Raw genomic sequence first — 22505 nt, 5'->3', positions numbered from 1 at the left:
GTAGGTGCCCTGTTTAGCCAGTCACTCACACAGACAACCTCAACCCCTTACTGTGACCAGTCAATACCTTCCACACACTTTTCCTCATTGCTAAAGCCTGACCCAGGACAGCAGAGGAAGGGACTCTGTTGGAGAGTGAAATACAGACCCTCTGTGTTAAAGCCTAATAAACACATTTTATGGCAGAGAGAGTGGGAGGCAGCAGGGGTTTGAACTTCAGTAATTGCTTATCAGAGCAGTGGAGCCCGAGAGAGGAGGAAACTCTCAAACATAATTTAGCGCATTAGAGACGAGGCACTAGCATATTTTAGCTTCACAGTGCTTTGATCATTCTGTCTATATTTATAGTCAGTATGGTATAGGAAGAGGTGTATGTGTGTGTGATGGAGGGAGAGAGAGACAGAGAGAGAGAGAGCGTGCAAAAGATTCCAATGAATTAAGAGCATGAGGGTTAAAAGCCCCAGGGTTGTGCTTTTATTTCGGTTAGATATTCACCGGGTGGCCATTATAGCAAAGTGCAGTTAGACATCACTTTCTACAAACACACACACACACACACACACACACACACACACACACACACACACACACACACACACACACACACACACAGTTGCTCACAAGCACGCTCTCCCTCACAGAGTCAGACATGATCAATAACAGTGTCTGTCTGGGTTGAGAAAGGGGGAGGGCTGGGGTGAGCTAGAGCACTCTTTCATTAAAATGAATCTCCCACCCACTCACTCTCTGTTTGGGAACAATTGCCCAGCCAAGAAAAGAAAGTGGGGTTGAAAAGCTGAGATATTTAAAGAAAACGAAGCTTATAAGCTGTTTTAGCTAAAGCTTTAGCATATAATATCTAACAGTGATCTGTTTAACTAGAGAAGGACTTTCTGATTAGCTCATTCTATGCATATTACCTAGAGGCAGCTTGAGAGAGAAGATGAGAGAGGAGCACATTGCAAGTGCAAGGGAGAAATTGTTCCTGATAATGATGTATCTTGAGACTCTTGAAATTGCAGGGAAGAGAAAAAAGAGTAGGAAATAAGCATCTTTCATGATTTGTTTGACTAGGGAAATAATGAGCTCAACTGTGTGCTACATCCTACAATCTGGCAAAAATTACTATACCAAGATAATATCTATAAGATACATTATGATGCAGTGTGCCAATATATCAAATTGTGTTTAAGGTATTCTATCATATTGTGTTGTGTCTAGCATGTTAGCAGTAGCCTGTGGCTACTGTGCTGCTTGGGGCATTTTATTTTTGTTGTTTTGAATATTGCACACTCTTAATAAACTAAAAATTGAAGCCTTAACATTTTAATGTAAGGCACATTTGCAGCCATTCCTTAGTTTTGCTATGGAACTGTGCGTTGAATCGAGACACTACTGTATCATAGGGGTGGGCGATTTGGTAAAAATATCATATCATAACACCTAAAGATGTTTTCTGATCTGATATGATGACACACTGAGACTATGCAGTAGAGGTGGCACATTTTAGAAGCTCTAATTTAAATACAAATCACTGTTCTTAAACATTTTTAAAGTTATGTTCTCTTTAATGAAGCATGTTGTGTGTCACGATAAGGAAAATTAATCATCATAATGATAATGTTTTGTATTGCCCACCTATAATGTGTCAAATTATGCAACTCGTTATACAACTAGAATTTATTTTACATTAAATTAAGGCATTTAGCAGATGCTCTTATCCAGAGTGACTTACAAAAGTGCTTCACTGTTTACTCAGGAAAAGTACCTTTCATATGCCTTGAGCTATAGACTATAATCCGAAGATACCTCTTAGCTTAGATACCACTAAACACAAAAGTCAACATGGAGCCAATAATACTCAACATTACACTTCACCCAAGCACTCTCGTAGAAGGTGGGTCTTCAGTTGGTGTTTGAAGACAGCGAGCAACTCTGCTTTTTGGACACCCAGAGGAAGTTTGTTTCACCACTTCGGTGCCAGGACAGAAAAAAGCCTGGATGCTTGTCTTCCATGGATCTTAAGGGATTGCGGGTCAAGCCGAGCCGTACTTGAAGCTCGAAGGGCTCTTGGTACTGATTTTGGTTTTTGATGGCTTTTTACCGTTATCACTAAGTATGAAGAGGCTGGTCCGTTCTTGGCTTTGTAGGCCAACATCAGGGTTCCTGATACAGGAAGCCAGTGAAGAGAACACAGCAGAGGAGTTACACAACTGAACTTAGAAACGTAGAAGACAGCCAGTGCTGCTGCATTCTGGATTAGTTGCAGGGCCCTGATGGTGCACAAAGAGAGACCAGCCAGAAAGGAGTTACAGTAAAAGTCTTGAAATTACAAGAGACAGAACAAGCACCTGGGTGGCCTCTCTAGATAGGAAGGGTTGAATTTTCCGGATGTTGAAGAGGAGAAATCTGCATGACAAAATAGTACTGGCAATACCGGCAAGTGTACAGTAAGGATTTTTAATATACCTAGGATGTTAGCTAAAATGTACACTATGTGTATCCTTTACACACTGTCTTGCCTTTGTTCTCTGTTTAAATGAATAATGATCCTGGAGCCAGTACGAAAATCCTGCTTGCACAGTAAACAGACATTCAGGTCAAGGGGTCTAATTTGGCTAGATATTTCAATTGGATTATACTCTACATTTTTGCAAATGTCGTAGGTAAATTAGCAATCAGTGATCACCATTATTGTAAAATTTCTAGTGGTGTAACGATTTGCATACTTTTAATCCAATACATCAGAGGTGAGCAATACAATGATATTTCATCATTATGGTGATTCATTTTGTGTATTGATGCTGTTATAGTTTATTATAGACCTACAGATTCTAGAGTTGTAGAATCTGTAGATACTGTTCTCTTTGAGCCAGTTCTGTAATCTGACAGTTTTGCGTTTCTCTACATATTTAAATACTTCATAATGTGGATCATTTAACTTAGAAATTTGAAAATGTGTGTATGTGTTTACCTCAGTGTGCTGTAATTTGCCTTCAGATGGATTATATAAGAGATGTGTGTGTTTCAGGTGCTCGGCAAGGACCACCCTGATGTGGCAAAGCAGCTGAATAACCTGGCCTTGCTGTGTCAGAATCAGGGCAAATATGAGGAGGTGGAGTATTACTACCAGAGAGCGCTGGACATCTACCAGTCCAAACTGGGCCCCGACGACCCTAACGTGGCCAAGACCAAAAACAATCTGGTACATACCTTTTTTTAAGACAGCTATGCATGATGGATAAATCCTTACATCCTTTATTTTAAATGGAGTAATCAAGTTTATTTAGGTAATCATAAAAGACAAATATTCAGAAAAATAAGTGCTACAGATTTTCACGTTTAGAAGTGAAATCCAGACTGGAGCTGGATTGGAACTGATTGACCTCATGACCTCATGGCCCCAGTATCATGTGCCCAAAACAATTCACCTTAAACCACAGAGAAAGCATATCTGTTTGTAAACAAGGTTCTGTGTGCAGCACAATTTTAAAATTTTATGTTTCTGTAGGCAAAGAACATATCTTTTGTAACAGCATATGTACTCTCTATCCATTCACATAATTTCTGCCATAGCATTTTGGACCTTTTGCTTCCAGGTCTCTAAGCACAGCCTTTAGTGGACAACTAGATGCTTTTACAGTAAGAGCACTCAGGTTGTTCTGCTGCAGCTGGACTATCTGTCAGAGTGGAATTGCTTTGAGAAGGAATGTTTAATCATATGTCCTTTTTGGAACCATTAATTGTCATCATGGACAGCTGTAACCATCCTTGCCGGAATTTATAGGAAAGTGTTTTCTCTCTCACTGTCTCTCTTAGGCCTCATGTTATCTGAAGCAGGGGAAGTTCAAGCAAGCAGAGACTCTGTATAAAGAGATCCTCACGCGAGCACACGAGAGGGAGTTTGGCTCTGTGGACGGTAGGCACTTTGGACTCTTCATCTGATCCTTTTACGTTTTAAGCGTTACTACGCTTAAAACGACCTCCAGATTCAGAGAATTACCAGAATTATGCCTTTCCTAGGAACGGAGACTCCTGAGTAGAGAAACTGTAGAAACACGTCCTGTAAAGCTGAGAGATTCTCTGTTGGTTGGAGAGACTGTGTATAGGAATGGGAATTGATAAAATTGTATTGATACCAGTACTGTTATCGAATCTGCTCATCGGCCTGATTCATTTTCTGTGTGGAAGGAACATAGGCCTAGACAGGTTTTCAGTGTTAATGCAACTGATTTTATATCTGAACACTAAAGAATGTCTGCTTAAGAACCTTTTAAAAAGGTTAAAATAAATTACAGTGCTCCTTTTTTGCTGCCTGTTGTCATCTTTCTCTGAGAAATGAAAGCACACTTAGCATGTTGCTACCTGATCTTTGTTGTCAGCTATAGAGCTGGTCTTTCCTCAGAATAAATCAGACTAGAAGATTGTTGTTAAATGGTTGGCTAAAAGACTGCTAAAACGAGTTCTTTGGAATAACCGTACCAAGTATTCTCCATACGAACCCTGACAGTTCATGCAAATACATGTACGGTTACACCCCTTTTTTAGTTTCTTTCTCTCTGCCATGGCTTCTTGTTTTCAGCAGTGTAAATGCAGAGTTTAATGCAATGACCCATACTTTTTGTGCAATGCAAAATTGCCATAAAAATGAACATTAGATAATCAGAAATGTTTAATTTAAAATACACAAATATAGTTCCATGTCATACTAAGACACATAACACAGACTTGCATATTCTTGAACAGACCTTGTATTGAAATAGTAACTTTGTAAGAAAGAAAAAGGAAAAGTCGTTACAGCTATCAGTGTTTGTTAATGTAACGTAACTTTGTTAATGAGACTAAGTAAGTCATTTTCATTTAGTTCATTTAGGGGGGAATCATAGTACCATAGAAACCATAACACATAAAAAGTGTAGATTTTTGGAAGTGATTTAATGTTGACTGTTTAACAGCAGTGTCTGAACTGAAAGGTCAGGCTTTTTATTCCAGTGTACTACCTGATTCATCACTCTCACAGCACTGGCCTTTAGAGCAACCCAGTCTAGGTGTTTGAAAAAGAGAGGGGGGAGAAGGGAGGTAGAGTGGTCTGGAATGTGTGTTTTTCTCATTTCCTGTGTTTGACTGTGCAGATGAGAACAAACCCATCTGGATGCATGCAGAGGAGAGAGAAGAACAAAGCAAGGTATGTAAAAGTGAAAGTTCACAGGTCACATGAACATAAATAAAATTTAATGTGTGAATCTTGGTGTTAAAAAACAGTATTGTTATGACATGATCCAAGATGGTATCTTGACAGATAGCTGTCCTAGGTCAGGTAGCTACCCTAAGACCTTTAGCTATTAGCCTACTGACTCCCTCAGCTGACCACTCACTTCTGTGATTCAGCTAATTCTAGTGTATTGGTGACTTGAACACAAATACCATAGTTGGTTGGTTGCAGTAAGATAATTAACTTTATAGCTGGCTGCCCTCTGCATTCAACAGTGCACCCCTTAGAGTCCACCCCAAATCAGTTGTAGTTCCTCATACGTTCATGAAATACCAGAAGGTAGTTTCCTAGCCTATAAAAACCAGAAGATCTTGCTCTGCAGGCTACTTTAGCACTACTGTGGGATGCAAGTCGGAATGTTAACTAATGTAGTGATGGCTATTTTTCCCTTTGACGACTTCTTTTTTTTTCTTTTTTTTTAATTGCCAGAGACACAGCTTTATTTTTATGTTTGTTTAGAGGAGTGGAGGAAGGTCTTCACTGACAGAAGTACGAGCAGAAGAGAGAAGCCTTATCTTTATCCTGAGAGGCTTAATGGATAAGAAGGCTTAAATCTTTAATCACATAAATTAGAAGTATATTAATCTGTCTGTACCTTGGGCTAGTAGTTTTTTCTTTATTTATTTATATATCTTTTGTTGCTAAATTCAGGGTGCACTGAATGTACACTTGTTTTTCCACATCTCTCTGAGTGGCAGAGCATGCAAATAATTGTCTTTTGTATTTCAGGGCAAGCAGAAGGATGGATCTCCGTTTGGAGAGTATGGTGGCTGGTACAAGGCCTGTAAAGTGGACAGGTCAGCCTTATTTATCGTGTCATAAACAGTTGTTCAGAGTAATGAGTAAACACACATTATACATTGTCTGGGCTATATGTCAGTAATTGGTGGAGCAAAAATATGATACCATGATACCTAATGGCATTTACACAATGCATAATATGCATAGTAATATTTTGACACAGATAATATGCACTGGTAGTGCCTGATTGTGACTGTGGCAAAAAATGTTTTACATAGGTTTTATTAAGAATTTGATGCATTAATATCTATACATAGTACAGTATGCAGTATTTAAGTACAGTCAATATCCACAATTATCACAGTTATCACTATAGCAGAATTTATCATGGTAATGCTAAAATACTAACAGAATTTAACTATGGTGCAATATGATGTGGTGATTTTTCTTGGCATTTGATTAGCCTTACAGTTTGATGCACCTCGTTGTGTTGTATTGTTGTATCTAAAGTCTCAGATGTTCCCAAAAAAAGACCAAGTCAGGTTTTTCTCATCTGATTTTCAGTACAGTACACTCCTAGAATGTTAAATAACAGGATTTGCTTATCTGTCCCCCACAGCCCCACAGTTACAACCACACTGAAGAACCTGGGTGCTCTGTACAGACGGCAGGGCAAGTTTGAGGCAGCTGAGACGCTGGAGGAGGCTGCTATGCGCTCCCGAAAACAGGTTTGCATTATCAAGCATTTGTGTGCCAAGTCATGTCTTAATAATTTGACATGGACATAGACCACAGGGCGTTTCACAAAGCATGGACAGTTGACTGTTGAGATTGCAATGCTGCATGCTTGATTTTACTTGTTAATAGTGAAATAGCCAGACACAGTAATTAAAAGGAATGTCGTGTATGTAAGTTATCTAGAAGGGTGATTTCCACTGGCTTTTCTCATTCTGGAAATAGTATAAAATGTTTTACAACCACATTGGATTGGACATTCTCTCTCTCTTCTTGTATTGAAGTGATGAAGGTATTCTTTTGATTTGAATGTGTATTAACATGTTTTGCAGGGTCTGGATACAGCACATAAACAGCGTGTGGCAGAGGTGCTGGGGGATCCAGAGGCTCGAGAGAAGCAGCGCAGCAGAGAGAGCCTGACCTCTGACACGGTGAAGTACGAGAGCGGCCCTGACGGAGGAGAGGAAGTGAGTATGAGCGTGGAGTGGAATGGGGTAAGTGCAGCACACATTGCCCAGCCGCACATACACTCACACAAACACACTGCTAATGGAAGGTAGAGGATGGTGCATCATAGAAAGAGATTTTAATAAGGACAGTTGAAGCCTGTAAATGCATCCCTAGAAAATCACAGGTTGTAAATTCACTTAATTGTCTGTTAAAGCTGGAAAACCTTTTCAGTAGTTGTCAGTAGTTTCAGTAAACATCTCAATGCATACATATCACATTAGTGGCTTAGGTGAAGTAACCATTCATGAGAACTATAGTTAATTCAGGAACAGGATACTTTGACTTGACATGGGGCTGTATTGTTGCATTATTTATTTCTGGAATATACAGCATAGAGTTTAACCTGGTGAATTAATAAATAAACTTAATAAGCATGGATCATCAGTTAATTTTACTGGATGAAAGATGAATCTTGATTACTTATTACTTATAACTGGCTTTCTCATGCCTCTGAAGTGCTATTTTTCACCCTCCCAGCTCTGGTGTCATTCTGTAATGGGGGAGTTCTAGCTAGTGGGTAACAATTGGAAATGGTAATATTGTGGGGGACAACATTGAGGGGGGTGGGTGGGATGAACATTAAAAAATGTTCATTACCTTGTAATGAAATTGGACAAGTTGAAAATGAAGCATATACTAATCTATTAGAGATTCCGTAAATGCTGATTGAGTGTCTAATTTGTTGTAGTACTCTAGTACGATCTCCCCCTCAAGCCTGCTCGAGTTTTTAACCTTAACATAACCGTAGCAAAATAACCATAGTTTAGATTTCTTCTCACACTGATTTTTCTTTCACTCTTTAGAGCTTTTGGGATTTTTTTACCTTTGAATATTCAGTCTTGCTTATTGAAATACTGTGTTGTGGTGTACAGGACATAATGGCTTATTAAATGTAAATATAGACTAAATATGTATTGGGCAACAACAAATACTTTGTTTACATGTGTGTTTGAAATCCACCAGCATGGTCACAAGCAGTTGCTTACAAGTTCACATGACATCACGCTTGATCTGAAACAGTGATTTTAAAATGCCACACTAACTCTTTTCTTAGAAGAATCTGATGCCGTGCTTTCCTGTAGAATTGAGTTTCCTAGTTGCTGTTTTGACCCTCACACCTCTGCTGTAGTCTCTCTGCAATTCTGGATCAAAACTGTCCTGCTCCCGTAGCAACAGTAGCCCTAGCAGCGAGACAGCCAATCAGCATTGCCCTCCGCAAGAGCCTGCTTTCAGCGCAGACGGGGGGAGACTCTAGTCACATCCATCCAGGCTGGTTAGACTGTGTCCTCATGCACCCTCGTTCGTTCTCTCTTTTTCTCTCTTTCTCAATCTTGCTCTCTCATAAACAGTACTATCCTTCTCCTTCCTTGTTTAACACTCACATGAATAAGCGCAGGCTCAAGCTGTATGTCACACACTTCCAGCCCCTAGAGGGAAAATAACTACATTGTATGTTTCAGTCACTTTGACATGTACAAGCATGTATGTTTCCCACATACATGCATACTGGGCTAACACACACTCTATATATATATATAAAAAAAAAATTATGTATGCGTTCAGCAGAGTCTCCCACATACACATTCATGTACATGTTGGGGTCACACAAGTGTTGGCGTGGGCTGTGTGTTCTGTACTCCTCTTGTGTGTGGTTTTCATCTGTGCTCTTTGTGCATGCTCTGATCTTGTGCGTGCATGTGTGTCCAAATATGGGTAAGAGGTGTGATTCTGTTCTCCCTGATATGAAACTAAAATATTACTGTAAATGCCTTTTCTCTGTCTTTATACCTTCCATCTGTTTGTCTTGTCACTTCTCTTTTCTAGTCAGATTGTTTCATTTCCATGAGTTCTTTGGTTCTCTGTTGTCTCGCTTGTTTTTGTGTTGCTCTGCTCTTCTTGTGTTGCTCTTTCTGCCTTGATTTGTTAGCAGGAGTGTTTTTCAGTTTTTCTGGCTGGCCTTCAGGCGCTGTGCTTTCTCATCAGAGTAGAAACTGAGATGAGCTGTAGCTGTAGAGAATAGTCCATGGGCAAGACTCTTTCCACAAGAGGCTTTCAGATAGCCTTTCTACTCCTTTTGGAGCATTGCTGTGTGGATATGATGAATTCAGTGACCGAAGCTATACTGAGTTCAGGATGTTGAACGATTACCACCCCACCACATCCCAGAAATACTAGATGGAGCACCATTATTATATAGATGGAGTTTCACTGCTCCACAGCTCAATGCTGGGGGGGCGTTGTACTCCTCTAGCCCATGCCAGGCATGAGGCATGGTGCCAACAGGTTTATGTTTATCTGCTCCAGAGAGTCCTATTACATTTGCAGTACTTCTTTGCAGGGACTAGACATGGTGTGTGTGTGTGTGTGTGTGTGTGTGTGTGTGTGTGTGTGTGTGTGTGTGACATCTGTGTCAGCAATGGGTGCAACTCAGAGTAGCTGAATGCATTCATTAGAAGGGGTGTCCACCAACATTTGGACATATAGTGTAGCTACAAAATGTTTATCTGTCAGGTTTTATATAATAATTCTACCTGAAGTAATTTAATTATTGGAACAAAATCAGTTTTTTAAGGTGATGAGTTCACTGTGTTATGCCCTGTGTACCTTCGTTTGCCCATACATATGTATGATGTATTACAGTCTTTATGTCTGCTGGATCACTGGGTAAGTTTAGGACAAGCACTAGCCTGTAAGGCTTTAACAAAATCTTTGTATAGCAGTGGTTCTGCACCTCTGTTAGCAGTTTACTTTCACAGTTGGGTAAACCATTGGGCCTAATGCTAACTTTGATCTGACTTCAGGTCACTCTTCCACTTTCTTGTTGTATTCTGTGTGTTTTGTCTAATGTCCATCTCTGTTTTTTGTTCATTTGTGTCCACTCATTGTCCATCTCTCTTCTTGTCTCTCCTACGTTAAGTGTTTAGTCCTCCTACTAATGTGACATCTTTTTGTTTCTTCTGCTTTGCACCTCTCTCTCTCTCTCTCTCTCTCTCTCTCGCTCTCTCTCACTTTCTCTCTCGCTCTCTCTCACTTTCTCTCTCGCTCTCTCTCACTTTCTCTTCCCTTTCTCTACTCTCTCTACACCCTCCTTTATTCTCTTTCTCTCCCTCACTCTCTCTTGTGTGGTTGGCAGGTGTAACTCCAGATGCCTTGTTGTGGTTGTAGAACTTATCTTCTGCATGATGGATGCTCGCCTCGCCTCCCTCTCCAGCTTTGCCGTTTTCCGTCTGCTCTCTCCAACTGGTTCCTTTCTTCCTCCTCCTGCTCCTCCTCCTTTGGGCACAAGCAGGCCAATGCAGGCTCGAATGGGCTAAAGCAAGGCTTCTGCAGTCCAGTCCTGGCTTTTCCTCTTTGCCAGAGTTGACCCAAGTGTCTCACAGCACTGTATACTTATATTTATATCTCTAATGGTGTCACCGGAGGAACCTTTTCTTATCTGTCTATTCGTGTGTCTCTCTGTTAATCAGAAGTTCAGCTTGTCATATTCACTTCTCTGTCACTAACTAACTACAGCTCTGTGTCTAAAGCACTTTCAGTGTAATGTTCTGGTCTCACAGGTCTCCCTCATATACCCTTGTAACTCTTTGTATCTTTCTCTCTCTCATTCGCTCTGACTCTGTTTGCCTACCACCCCAGTAGGCGTTTAGCTCTAAAAGCTTAATCTGTGAATTCTTGTATCAGTGACAGGAATTAGGGACATGTAGTTTTTCGCCTGTATTTGAGTGAGATCTGTGACACTGTGTACAGATTTTTATGTTTACCCACTGTTCAATCCATGCAGTTAAGCTCAGTTTCTGTCAGGAGCCTGTCTCGGCACTCCCTGTAACTGTGTTTCACAGCAACTCTGTACAGTGGCATGATTGTATTTCGGAGCTGCTGTCTAAACTTGGTGTATAATAACATTATGATGCTCCACCCCTCCTTTCTTCATGTTATATCATACGGATCATTAATGCGAGGCCACTGTGTAGATCACAGTTGTAAAGCAGGAAAAGAACTAGAACGGACAGACAAGTCGAATAACAGTGAGATGGAATGAATAAGGGCATGATTGTGGAGTCTGATGCTCCTCTTTTCTTTCTCTTACTAATCTGCTATCTGGTGTTGCTGCATCTTGTGTCTTTCTTAACATCTAATAAAACTGACTCTGTGCTTACCACAGTCTCCGCCTATTTCCTCATTCGCTTTCTTATTGCCATAGCCATGTGTGAGTGCAGGGGTGTGTGCTTGGGCTCTACTCTTCCACTTCGATGCAGCATGATGGGCTTTACAAGTACATATTGTACATATGTTTTTAATTCCTGCTCACTTTGGAGGCGGTGGAGATTTTTCTTATTCTGTGTCAGTCTTTCATCTTCCTCAATCCTGCCCTCCCTTCCCTGCACATCTTTGGCACTAGCCTCAGTCAGCTATTTGGAAGAGGAGCTGGGCACAAGGTTCACAGTAGAGGAGACTGCAGCAGAGCGAAGAGGGGTAAACCAAAAAGGACCAGGTGTATCAAATGCCAAAAAGCTGAATATTCACCTAAACATCTCCAAACTTTCAATGGCGACAAAATGCAAGACGAAAACTGACACTAATGAAACACAATGTGATGTACAACATGCTGAACAAGTCATTCAAAACAAATCATCAAATTCTTGCTCCAGCACAATGTTAAATAAAGCCATCTTTACCATGGGAACCTATTCTGTCTAGTTCAAGTTCCTGAGGACTGACATGCAAATAGATCAGCCTCTCCGCACTGTGCATGTAAACAGATCTAATGCTTCCTCATATTAAACTCCACAACCCTTCTTGCTACTTTGGTGTGATCGGAATAAATCAAGCTGCTGATTTGAATATAACCAAATAGTGACGTTCTATTCAAATCCAGAACAAAAGCATTGTATTATTAGCCTGTTGACTGGATTATATACTAAAGATACAGAATAAAGATCCTTAAACTTAAAGATCTTGCTGTACATTTAGCCAGCTTTAAGGGGTTGATAATCTGGCACATAGTGCATGGTGTAATTGCTTGGGAGCACACAGTTGGAAGTGGTTGGTTGGTTGAGATTGTACACATAGGCAGAGTTTAACCCTTGCATGTAAAAGTGAAGACATGAGTGTGTGGGTGTAACACTGAAGCGTCTTTGTCTGCAGGACGGCTCAGGCTCGTTGAAGCGCAGCGGCTCCTTCAGTAAACTCCGGGCCTCGATCCGCCGCAGCAGCGAGAAACTGGTCCGCAAACTCAAAGGAGGCAGCTCGCGAGAAAACGAACCCAAGAACCCTGGGTAACTATCACCACATCCCAATTCCTTCACAGACTATTCCCCTCCCAACACCCCCCCAACTTATCCAGCTGCGGACCAAGCCTTCGGTAGGACGCCTAAACACTGAAACACTGAGAGGTCTGGGGCATTGTGGTGGAAAAGACCCACTCAAGCTTAAATCTCAAAAACGAGGTTGTGAGGAGGGGTCGGACAGTATGGAACTTTGGGGAGGTTTAGTAACCTCTTGGGAGTTGGATTTGGTGCAATTTTATACTTGATTTTAAGGCAGAAGGGAATGTAAATATGTACTGGGGAATATGACAGGGACGTGGATGGGGAAGTGAACTGCAATAGTCGAGTATTGCAAGATTTTAATAGAGCGAAATGTAGTGGAAAGGAATGTAAATGATCAGAGTAGAGAATCCAGTACATGAAAATAAAGAGTACAGTTCCATGAGGAGAGTGGAGTTGGGGTCAGGGAGAGAATACTAGAAAAGTAATCTCAAAGTGACTTGGCAATGAACATAAATATATTAATACAGTGGGGGAGGAATGAAGAATAATTGGCTCTCAGGGGCCTTTATTTTGTTTTTAAAACCATCGTACTGCACCTGTTCTTATTTTATTCAAAGAGACAGAAGGGAAAATGTGCACTCAGTGACACACTTTTTACTGTAGATTAGGTGAGAGTTGGATGTTCAATAAGGAGCAGCGAACAATCCGTAACCTATAATTGAACTGGATTACAAAACTGTCCGGAGGGGAAACGAACAAAGCTTTACATTTCAAAAATGCTTATATATGCAATCCTTCTGTCTCTGCACCTCTCTGTCTTTATACCCCCCCCCTTACTAAACCCTCTTTAAGGATGAAGGGGTTGACTTGTTGAATAACTTGACTATTTTTGCACAAATACGGGCCTGCATAACCCTGATGTGTACAAAACCAATGTGTTTCTAATGCACTGACGATGCATTACACTGTAAGAGCAGTTTACTGACAGTCTGTCTCGTGTGTCTGTTATTTCAGTCACTCATTGAGGTTGTAACATGATTTACCAAATGTCACTAACTTAATTCTGCTGTCGTCCTTTCATCCTGTAACATGTCGATGTTTTGGTTTATTTATTAAACTCAAACAGGAAACAGCAACTGCCTTTTTTTCCTTAAGTGACCATACATGCTTTATTGCATGACATCGTTGCCATCACACAAAGACTGTGTATCCATTTTTCCTTTTTTTTCTTTTTTTTGCCTGTTTTCACTTTTTGACATAGTGTGAAACTGGCAGCTGTTCTTTACATTGTCAGCATTTCAATATACCAATAAAAATTATAGAATTTTTCCAGTGACACTCTTTGAAATACCTTACAGCAGTCCTTCTGCTGTAAGGTATTTTGGAGATGCAGGTTTTATTTTGTGTGACAACGATATGTAGAAGTGTCAGTATGTGCTGAATATACATGCTGTCCTGTATGGTTACCTAATGAAAAAAAAAAACTTCCTTTTTTTTTTAAGTTTGTTTTCTGCACGGCCTGTGAAACTCCTTTTTAATGTTCTGTTTTAATTTATTCTCTGCTTTTTCATTTCCAGATGAATGTGTTTTAATGATTTTAACAGTCTATTATGATTTGCCTCATTTTTGTGTGACTTTATTATGCGTGTCTTTATTTTGTCTGCCTGGGCTTATTTTGTGCGAGTGGATATTTTGTGTTCATTTCTCTCTGCTGTTGTACAGTTTAATTCAATAAACTTTTCCATGCGAAGTTGCTGTCTGCAGCATGCCTGCTTACTCCATTTTCTCTCTCTGACGCTCGGCTCCATGTTTTCTGCTTGAGTTGTCTCTTTATCCTCCTCTCCATTCTCTTTCTCCCCTGTCAGTTCTCCTTACATCTCTCCACTCCTCTTAAACATTTCCCCTCTCTCGGTCATGCTGTCATTTTGTTTTACTTTTTTGTCCTCTCCTCATCTCCTTCCCTCTCCTCTGTCTGTTGTGTGTTTCTGATCTTGTCTGTCTCTCATTATAAAAGCCAGTATGACAGTGGATATCCTATTATATCATTCAGTGAACAGGCCAGAGGGACTGCAACCTCATTATACTAAAGACCTCTGCAGTGGTGGGAACATTGATTGTTATATCTAATTTGAAGGGACCGTTGTGAAGTGAGTTCAGTTAAGTTTGGGATTACAGGGGTTGGGGGAAGGGCAGATGGGCAGAGTATCCAGTTTGGAACATCCTCTAACCCAAAATAATAATAATAATAATAGAGTAACACTCATTCAAACACCTCTACAAGCTCTTTATCACCGCATGGTATCCAGTGTGAGTAAAGGGTTTGCCCTATGTTTATAAGGTGATCACTAACCTGTGTGAGACTCATTAACATGGTTAACATACACACGGCCATCACCCCTCACCCTTGCCCTTTGACCTGACTGACATGTGCTTGCATGTGGCTCTCTTGGAAGCAGCATGAAGAGGGCCAGTTCACTGGGGGTTCTCAACGAGCCGGAGAAACCTGTGGGAGAACTCTTTAAAGTAAGAAGGCGTGTATCTTTCTCTCTTTCGCTGTCTCTGTCTCTCTACCCTTCATACATCTCTCTCATCTCTCACCTCTCTCTATCTCTTTATCTCTGTCTCTCTATCTCTGTCTATCTATATAAATTTTCATCAGTTCCTTTTCTTGGATATCTGTGAGTCACTTCTATATTTCTCTCAATTCTGCTCTCCACACTTTCACTGACAACGGCCTAGGCCAGCACCTTGAAACCCTGCCAAAGTGCTCAGTAACTTCGACCCTTTATTGATTAATCTTGTTTGTGCGAGAGAACGGCACCAACACAGTCACAGACTAACAGGTCATGTGTCATTGTGTCCACTAATATCCATTGTAACCCCAAATAACTTGGTTTTGTTGCACTGATGACTGGATTTCATGCCCCTCGCTGGTTTGGAATAAGCTTCACTTGCTCTCTCTTTTCTAAAAACCCACAACTGTTTCTGAAGAAACATATGAGCCATCTGTTACATTGCAACTAAACGTTTAGGAAAGTATTGAACACAAAGATTTACACAGTGCACTACTTTAAATGTAGTTTTTGAATGGTCATAAAGGAACTTATAGGTCTAGGTGTGTCCCAATTGCGCACTAATCAATAATACTAACTCGTTTTTGAGGATGAAATATGTAGTCTATATAAAAGAGTCAAAGTTGAGCATACTCAAATATCCAGTTGTTTAAAAAAAAAAAAATACTTGAACAGTTCTTTTTGATGGGGTTCTGTCTGAGATGCTGGTTGTCAGTACTGGGGTGCCACAGTCTTTCATTATAGACCCGCTGTCTGTAATAAATATATATTTACGACCTAAGCAAAAATATTTTCAATACCAACATGCACTTTTATGCAGTTTTATGCACTATTATTTATAGTTGTGCCCCATCATCAGCAGAAGCTCTTTACAGGAATTAACAGGAAGCATTTGTGACTATTCAGCACAATCTTAACTCTGTAAAGTTTAACGTCTAATGATCAAGTAACAAAATATATGTTCTATAGGTATAAAGGTATAGGTTCTGTAGGTACTACTTCTATTTCAAATGTATGGACTGTCTAGTGAGCCAATAGAATTTAGTTATATATTTGGTGTTTATGCTAGATGATGATCTCTCTTTAAAATTGCATGTCGAACACATGACCAAGAAGCTACGTGTTTTAGGAACAGCCCTTGCTTTACTCAACAGGCTAGGAGAAAAAAATGCTGCATTTTAACCAAATTTTAGTTAATGGGTCTATTATATATAGACATAGACATTCATCAAAGACTTCACTGCACTCCCTGGGTTCTGTTTAACAGTCTGCATTGAGATTTATGACGTGCTCATCACTGAAAACTGAAATGACTGGTTGGGTCCCACTTTCAGTACGACATCAAATACACTGGGCAGCTTCCTTCATACATGTCTGAATTCATATCAACAAATGGGTCTTTATACAAATTATGTTCAAATGACCATGAAATTGGACATTCCAATAGTTTGGTCTGAATTCGAAAAGACTTTTAGTTTTTAGTTACAGTGCCTCTTTTACTTGGAATGATCTTCAGCAGCTTAGTTTGGGTGTAATCTCTGTGTATATGTGCTGCTGTTTTGGCCAGGGCTTACTTGTTAATGAGATGTTTAATTTCATTGTGACTACCCTGTTTAAATAGCAGATATATCAAAGATGCACACTCAGAACCAGATGTTTTTTAGTGTGGTTATGATGGATGCTGTTATCCCACAATGCAATGTGAAACAGAACGGGAGGAACTACTCACAGAACAATAATAAAATAAATAAATAAATAATAAAAAGGCGGATAATGATGCAAGTTGGCAGTGATGTATGTTAAAATCGCAAAGTTAATATTTTGTGCACTAACCTACTAAAATAAGTAGATAGTAAAGATTAGTATATTATAGTATTAGTGTGTAGTATGCAATTGGGATGCAACTTACAATTGATGGAAAAGAGGAATGCAGTTTTTGAAGAAGCACAGTTTCCACAATGATACTACATGGTCTGCTGCATTTGTGGTACATGGGTCCATGCATGCAACTGAATTTTGCTATTAAACAAGAGGTTTTGAGCTATAGCTGTAGCTAGACTTATTTATGTGCTGTTCATTACTGAAATTGGTGAACTGTCTTCATACCTACGATTTGTGACCAGCCTGAGGATGTAAAAGCCTTCTCTCCGTTTCAGCTACCTAAAAAATATAGCTCTTTCAAACTTGTTTGTTGAGCGTTTTAGAGTTGGTTTGATGTCAATGATAAATGGTTGTTCTGAAAATAAAGCATGCTAAGAAAATGAAAAAAGTAGGGCGGGGAGATTGCCTATAGGGATCTTTTGCTCAATGACGTTGCAGTAGATCTTTACCTGGAGTTTTCAGTAGAGTTTTACCTGTTTGAACTTTCTCCATTCTTTTTCTACCTCTTCATCATGGACAGGAGCGAAATAATCGTCTAAGGAAAAGTCGGGACCTGAGTGCCAGTCACACTAATCTGGCGCATTGAAGGTCTACGTGGGACGTCCTGACGGAGAGGGTACAGGCAGTGGGTACAGAAGGGGGCATCCTCCACAGCCTTCTATCCCAGCCCTAAACCTCCTCTTTTTTATTTTAAAGATGACAGCTCTTATTGACCCCTGCCTTTACTTTTCAAAGTCAGTGTATATATTTTAACACAAACAACTGTCAAACATGTGCAACTAACAATCATTACATTCTCCGCCCAGTCCCAAAACAATCAGAGCGAGCCAAAATACAGTCTAATCTAACAGTACATTTGAACTCGGTCAGCACACTATTCACGTCCAGGTTGGCACTTTTGACCCAGTGATGCTGCTGGTTCTGCTTTTTTCCTTTGTATATTCTTTTATTGCCTTTAAATGTCACCCCTGTGGACTACATGTTTCTCTAAGAAGGGCATGGTAACTTGTGACTCTGTGGTTTAGATGTGTGCCTATAGGTATGGAAACAGTCGCTATTGCTATTGTGTTTTCTTTGGTTTGTTTTTGTTATCTAGTCAGTGTGATTATGTTACATAATTCTACTGAGACCTTGCTCATTTACAATTGGTTCTTCTTTCAGTAAAATCACAGAAGTCTTCACTGAGATAATTACGTCCCAGTACAACGCTATTTATTTCCTTGATAAATTGTGAGCTGCACCTATTTTTGAATGTTTCTGTTTACAAAAAGTAATGCACAATACTGTGTTAGGATTTACTTTTGAAGGGTGGATGTGTTTAGGAGACTTTGACATAAGAAGCCTTAGATGGTTTTTGATATCAGTGAGAAGAATGTGGATCAAGGGTTTCTCAGGACAGAAAGAGCAGATTAATGAAGTACCAAGGAACACTGCACTTGACTTGATCTCATATAATGATGTTATGGTCAACAATCTTTATCTGTTACATTAGTATATTTACTTCTTTCTTTTTCTTTCTTTTTTTATTTTACCTCATTTTTTATATATAAAGTTATATCAAACTGACTTTGGTGAGTTGATAGACTGGCTCTGTTTAACTCATCTACCTGTGTGACTAGCTTCTCAGATTTGTTGTCAGATTTGATTTTTTTAAGCTTGGAGATAGTAGACAATAAATACAAGTCTAGTCTCTTTTCGGCAACTCAGCTACATTGTGTCACATGGAGTGAGAAATACTGTTACACTTAATAAACATGCACTGTAAAGAAAATGATATTCTTCTTAAAGTTTAAACATGAAGCAGGGTGCAAGTTGGTTGCAGTGTGCCTTGAGAGTGAGTGCCTTGGTCAGGTCAATATTGTTGGATGTAGGTGTTGTACTGATTGGTAAGTAAATGATTACGATGGAAAATTCTTTAAGATGGTTTTCCAAAAAATAAAAAAATAAAAATGTGGACACACTCAGAAAACCAAGTTTGACTAAATGTCGTTTACTCAGTAATGTCTGTGAAAATTTTAGGTTCATTTAATGAAGTTTTTGTTAAGGTTTTTGAGACTGCATGTATCTTCTCTGCATTGGGCTGCATTTATGACAAAGTGCAATATGGTAGCTGCTCTGTGTGTTGGTTCAGTTTGACATTATATAGCACATCCTACTGACAAAAGCTGCTTGGCTTGGTGTCTTTGTGATTAAATTTGTGATTCAATTATTCTGTCTGTATTTCTGTATGTGTCTGATGTGTCTTGCCACTATTCTGAGCTTTAACTATATATGTGCATGTTGACATGTGGCTAGAGATCAACTGCCTGTGGATTTAATTGTGTTCACAGGATAACATTCATGTATTGTTAATGGGGGAATAATTTCAATGTTAAGCAAAGATGAAATTCAGGACACATTTTAACATATATCTTTATGTATTAGGAAACTGTATAGATTGTAGATTTGCGGTTGTCTTCAGTTATCTGCATTATTCCAGGAATTAAATTGTTAGTTAATGTTTAAATTGAAGAAATGCGGCCCACTGTTAAAAATAGTCTGTTACTGAGAGTGCATGGGATTATATGTGTCTGGGTATCTGAATATATTTTCTACAAATCATATGGGCTTCTAACCCCTTCCATTTCTCAAGCCGCCTCCTGTGTTGGCCAGGCATCTCTTGCTGCCTTGTCTGTCATGATGCATTAATGTTTTGGGTATATGTGTGTTGGATAGTGGTCAAAATTGTACATACTTGAATAAAGACAACAGAATGGCTTTCTTTATTTACATTGATCATTTGGGCTCTGTTGAACTGCATTGACAAGGTTCGGAATCTCAGTGTTTCTGGAGAGATTTTTCTCCTCTTGTTATTTTTATTTTTTGTACAAAAACAATAAGCGGGACATGATAAGCTTAAAGGATTGGTGTCTAACTCCTGCACTGTGGTTCTTGCGTCAGAGTAGCTGAATGCAACTTCCTTTCCTATCTGCTTTACTTCAGTTTGCCCGGTTCTGTTCCCTGATGCCTCACCAAATATATTGGCTAGCACATGGATCCACATAGCTACCACATTAAGAACCAGACTACCCAGTCATAACATATATGTCATCAGTGTACTCACAATACACAATAGCTTTTACATACATAGGCACACCCCAGGCACAGGGATTGCACAGGGATTGACTGGCCATCGGGCAGTCACACAAATGTTGACTCATACAAGTACATTGAGGCTCTTTACACGTTGCATTACCATTAGTTTCATAAAATGCATCTTCAGTGCGGCCAGATGAGAACCAATTTTCAGTGTAAAATGTGCTCCGACTACATGATCTGTGTCATCTCGTACAGGTTTTCACACGGTTACTAAAATCATTAGGAGAACATTCATTGGGGTTTTCGTGAACACTGCTTCCCTCTGGTGGCTTGTTTGATCTGTTCCAATTTAGGGGGGAAAAAACATGATGGGCCCTTGTACACCAGTATGTAGGTGTACAATAACCCCTCACCCTCCTGTTCCAGGAGTGACAAAATACAAAACCATATACAAAAATGTAATATTATATACAAATATAAATAGCAGCAGCTTACCCTTATCATGAGTGGGCGTCTCCTCTTCTTTCCTCTTACTTCAAAATAGGCGCCTGATCTTCTCTTCTCCATTTGTGTTCATTTAAAACCTGAGCATCAATACAACAGTACAACAGCCCTCAACAGTGTCAACCAAGAGTCAAGACGAAATCACGAAGTTCACCTTGGTGACTGGTAATATTCTAAAGACTGGCTTTATAGTATTCTTAATGATTTCCCACAAACCAAAACACATGCAACAATATGTCTGTGTTATAAATGAATGGCTTCTTTGATAACATTGTGTATCATGGTTGATTTCACTGCATTGGTACTGTACTAAGTAAAGTAATTATCAAAGTAATTATCTAGTAAATCTATTTAATTTATTAAATCTCATACTTCTCAGACCTTCCCAGGCAGTAGCCCACCAATCTCTAGTTTTTAATCAGGGCGCCAACTCTGTCAGCTGCCACTGGCTGCTACTAACAGCTGCAAGTGGACCTTAAGGTTACTATTATATGCTGGTGATTATCAATGAGCAACTTGGTCAGCATCTTTCTGGAGATGGTGTGGGCGGCTGCGCCAGCAAGTGCTGTGGAGCATATTATGTTTCTGTTCAGTTTATTGGAGTAAATTAGAGCTATTAGAGAGGTAGGCAGGTGTTGAAGGTATGATTAGAATTGAGTTAATAAAGTCACACTGTGACATTATGATATTAATTAAATGCTAAGGGTACTTTGGGGGTACCCTCTGTATTTAATTAATAAGAAAGGACCCTTAATAGCTGTTTTGATAAGCATTGTTGTTTAGGGATAATTATGTAGTTTGATTTTTGAGTTCGGATTAATCACCGCGATAATAACAACTAAACTGTTTTGAGATTTCTGTGTGTTCTGTGTGTTGATACTGCCTTTGTTTTTTGCAACCCTCTGTAGCTTGATAATGGTTTTAAAGACATCTGAGGTTTCATGGTGGTTTTCATAGTTGTTTTCTGTGGATGTCTCACACCGGTCCTGGCAATGTGCCTAAATCTTCCACTCATTAAGTTAACAAAGCAATTTTAATCACTGGCATATAACAGTAATCTGAGCACTCAGAGCTAAAGATAGTCTTGCCTAGGAGTGGTCCCATGATGCTTGTGAGTGATTTGGCGTAATCACTGTTATGATGTCAACTAAACTGTATTGCAGAGTTATACGAATGGAGTTATAAGTATGGTGGGTTTGTTTGGCAGCTGTTGTTTATTTAGTGCTGAACTGAAATGTAATCTCAGAGCTGTTTCATAAAGCAGGTTTTATTTTTTAGCAGCTTTCTGTCATGTTTAATCAAGGATGAGAAAGTGCTGCTTTTTGTGTGGAAAGTATAAATGATGAATCAGCCACCTTTCATTTGAATGGAGCGAAATCAGCAGAACTTATTTCTTATCGGTTCTCTTAAAGCGTTTCAGCAAAAAGCCATATATGCACTCTGAACACACTCTGGGCCCTAAACTCCAGACAAACACGCCATGCTGACTTTCTACAGAACTGAGTTAATAAAGCCACACTGTGATGTGATGATATTCTGACCTAGGAGTGATCCCATGATTCTTTAAGGTGGCTTTGGGATTGGAATGTAGTTAATATAAAAGGCCTTTAGAAGTCTATTTGATCAACATTGTTGTATAGTGTTAATTAATGTTCGAGATATATTTTATATTTGTGTGGTTGACTGGGTGATTTTGGAAAGTTCAGAGAAATCACCATCATGATGTAAACTAAACTGAGATATAGCTTCATGGCTGTTATTAAAGTTAATAATTGTTGCCGTTTTCAGGAGCCCAAGTGAAGTTTTGACTGTTTTTTTTGTGTTTCCATTATGTATTTTGTTGCTAATGATGTGAAAGTGGTAAGTTCTTGTGCCCTGATTTTTTTGTGTGGTTGTCTCACTTCAGCTCTGAAAATGTGAATATGTCTACAGACTTGATGC

At 39.5% G+C, this 22505-nt stretch overlaps 1 protein-coding gene across 4 annotated transcripts in view; it reads left to right on the top strand.

The window, feature by feature from the left end:
- klc1a (kinesin light chain 1a) overlaps positions 1-19739 on the top strand; it is a 31082-nt gene extending 11343 nt beyond the window's left edge. For 2 of the 4 annotated variants that reach the window (XM_072677923.1, XM_072677924.1), the window contains exons 9-17: positions 3032-3205; positions 3820-3919; positions 5133-5185; positions 6002-6069; positions 6633-6741; positions 7081-7242; positions 12404-12534; positions 14985-15051; positions 17503-19739. In XM_072677923.1, coding sequence (XP_072534024.1) covers positions 3032-3205; positions 3820-3919; positions 5133-5185; positions 6002-6069; positions 6633-6741; positions 7081-7242; positions 12404-12534; positions 14985-15051; positions 17503-17568 — 930 coding nt within the window. In that variant the 3' untranslated portion in view covers positions 17569-19739. Of the gene's footprint in view, positions 1-3031; positions 3206-3819; positions 3920-5132; positions 5186-6001; positions 6070-6632; positions 6742-7080; positions 7243-10391; positions 11415-12403; positions 12535-14984; positions 15052-17502 lie in introns of those variants that run through there. The other 2 variants (XM_072677925.1, XM_072677926.1) reach the window with 2 other exon arrangements.
- Positions 19740-22505: the final 2766 nt, after the last annotated feature.

The sequence above is a fragment of the Salminus brasiliensis genome, chromosome 4, assembly GCF_030463535.1.
Source record: "Salminus brasiliensis chromosome 4, fSalBra1.hap2, whole genome shotgun sequence".
Classification (NCBI taxonomy): domain Eukaryota; kingdom Metazoa; phylum Chordata; class Actinopteri; order Characiformes; family Bryconidae; genus Salminus; species Salminus brasiliensis.
The sequence above is the reverse complement of the archived record's forward strand: the minus strand, read 5'-3'. Positions and strand labels throughout refer to the sequence as shown.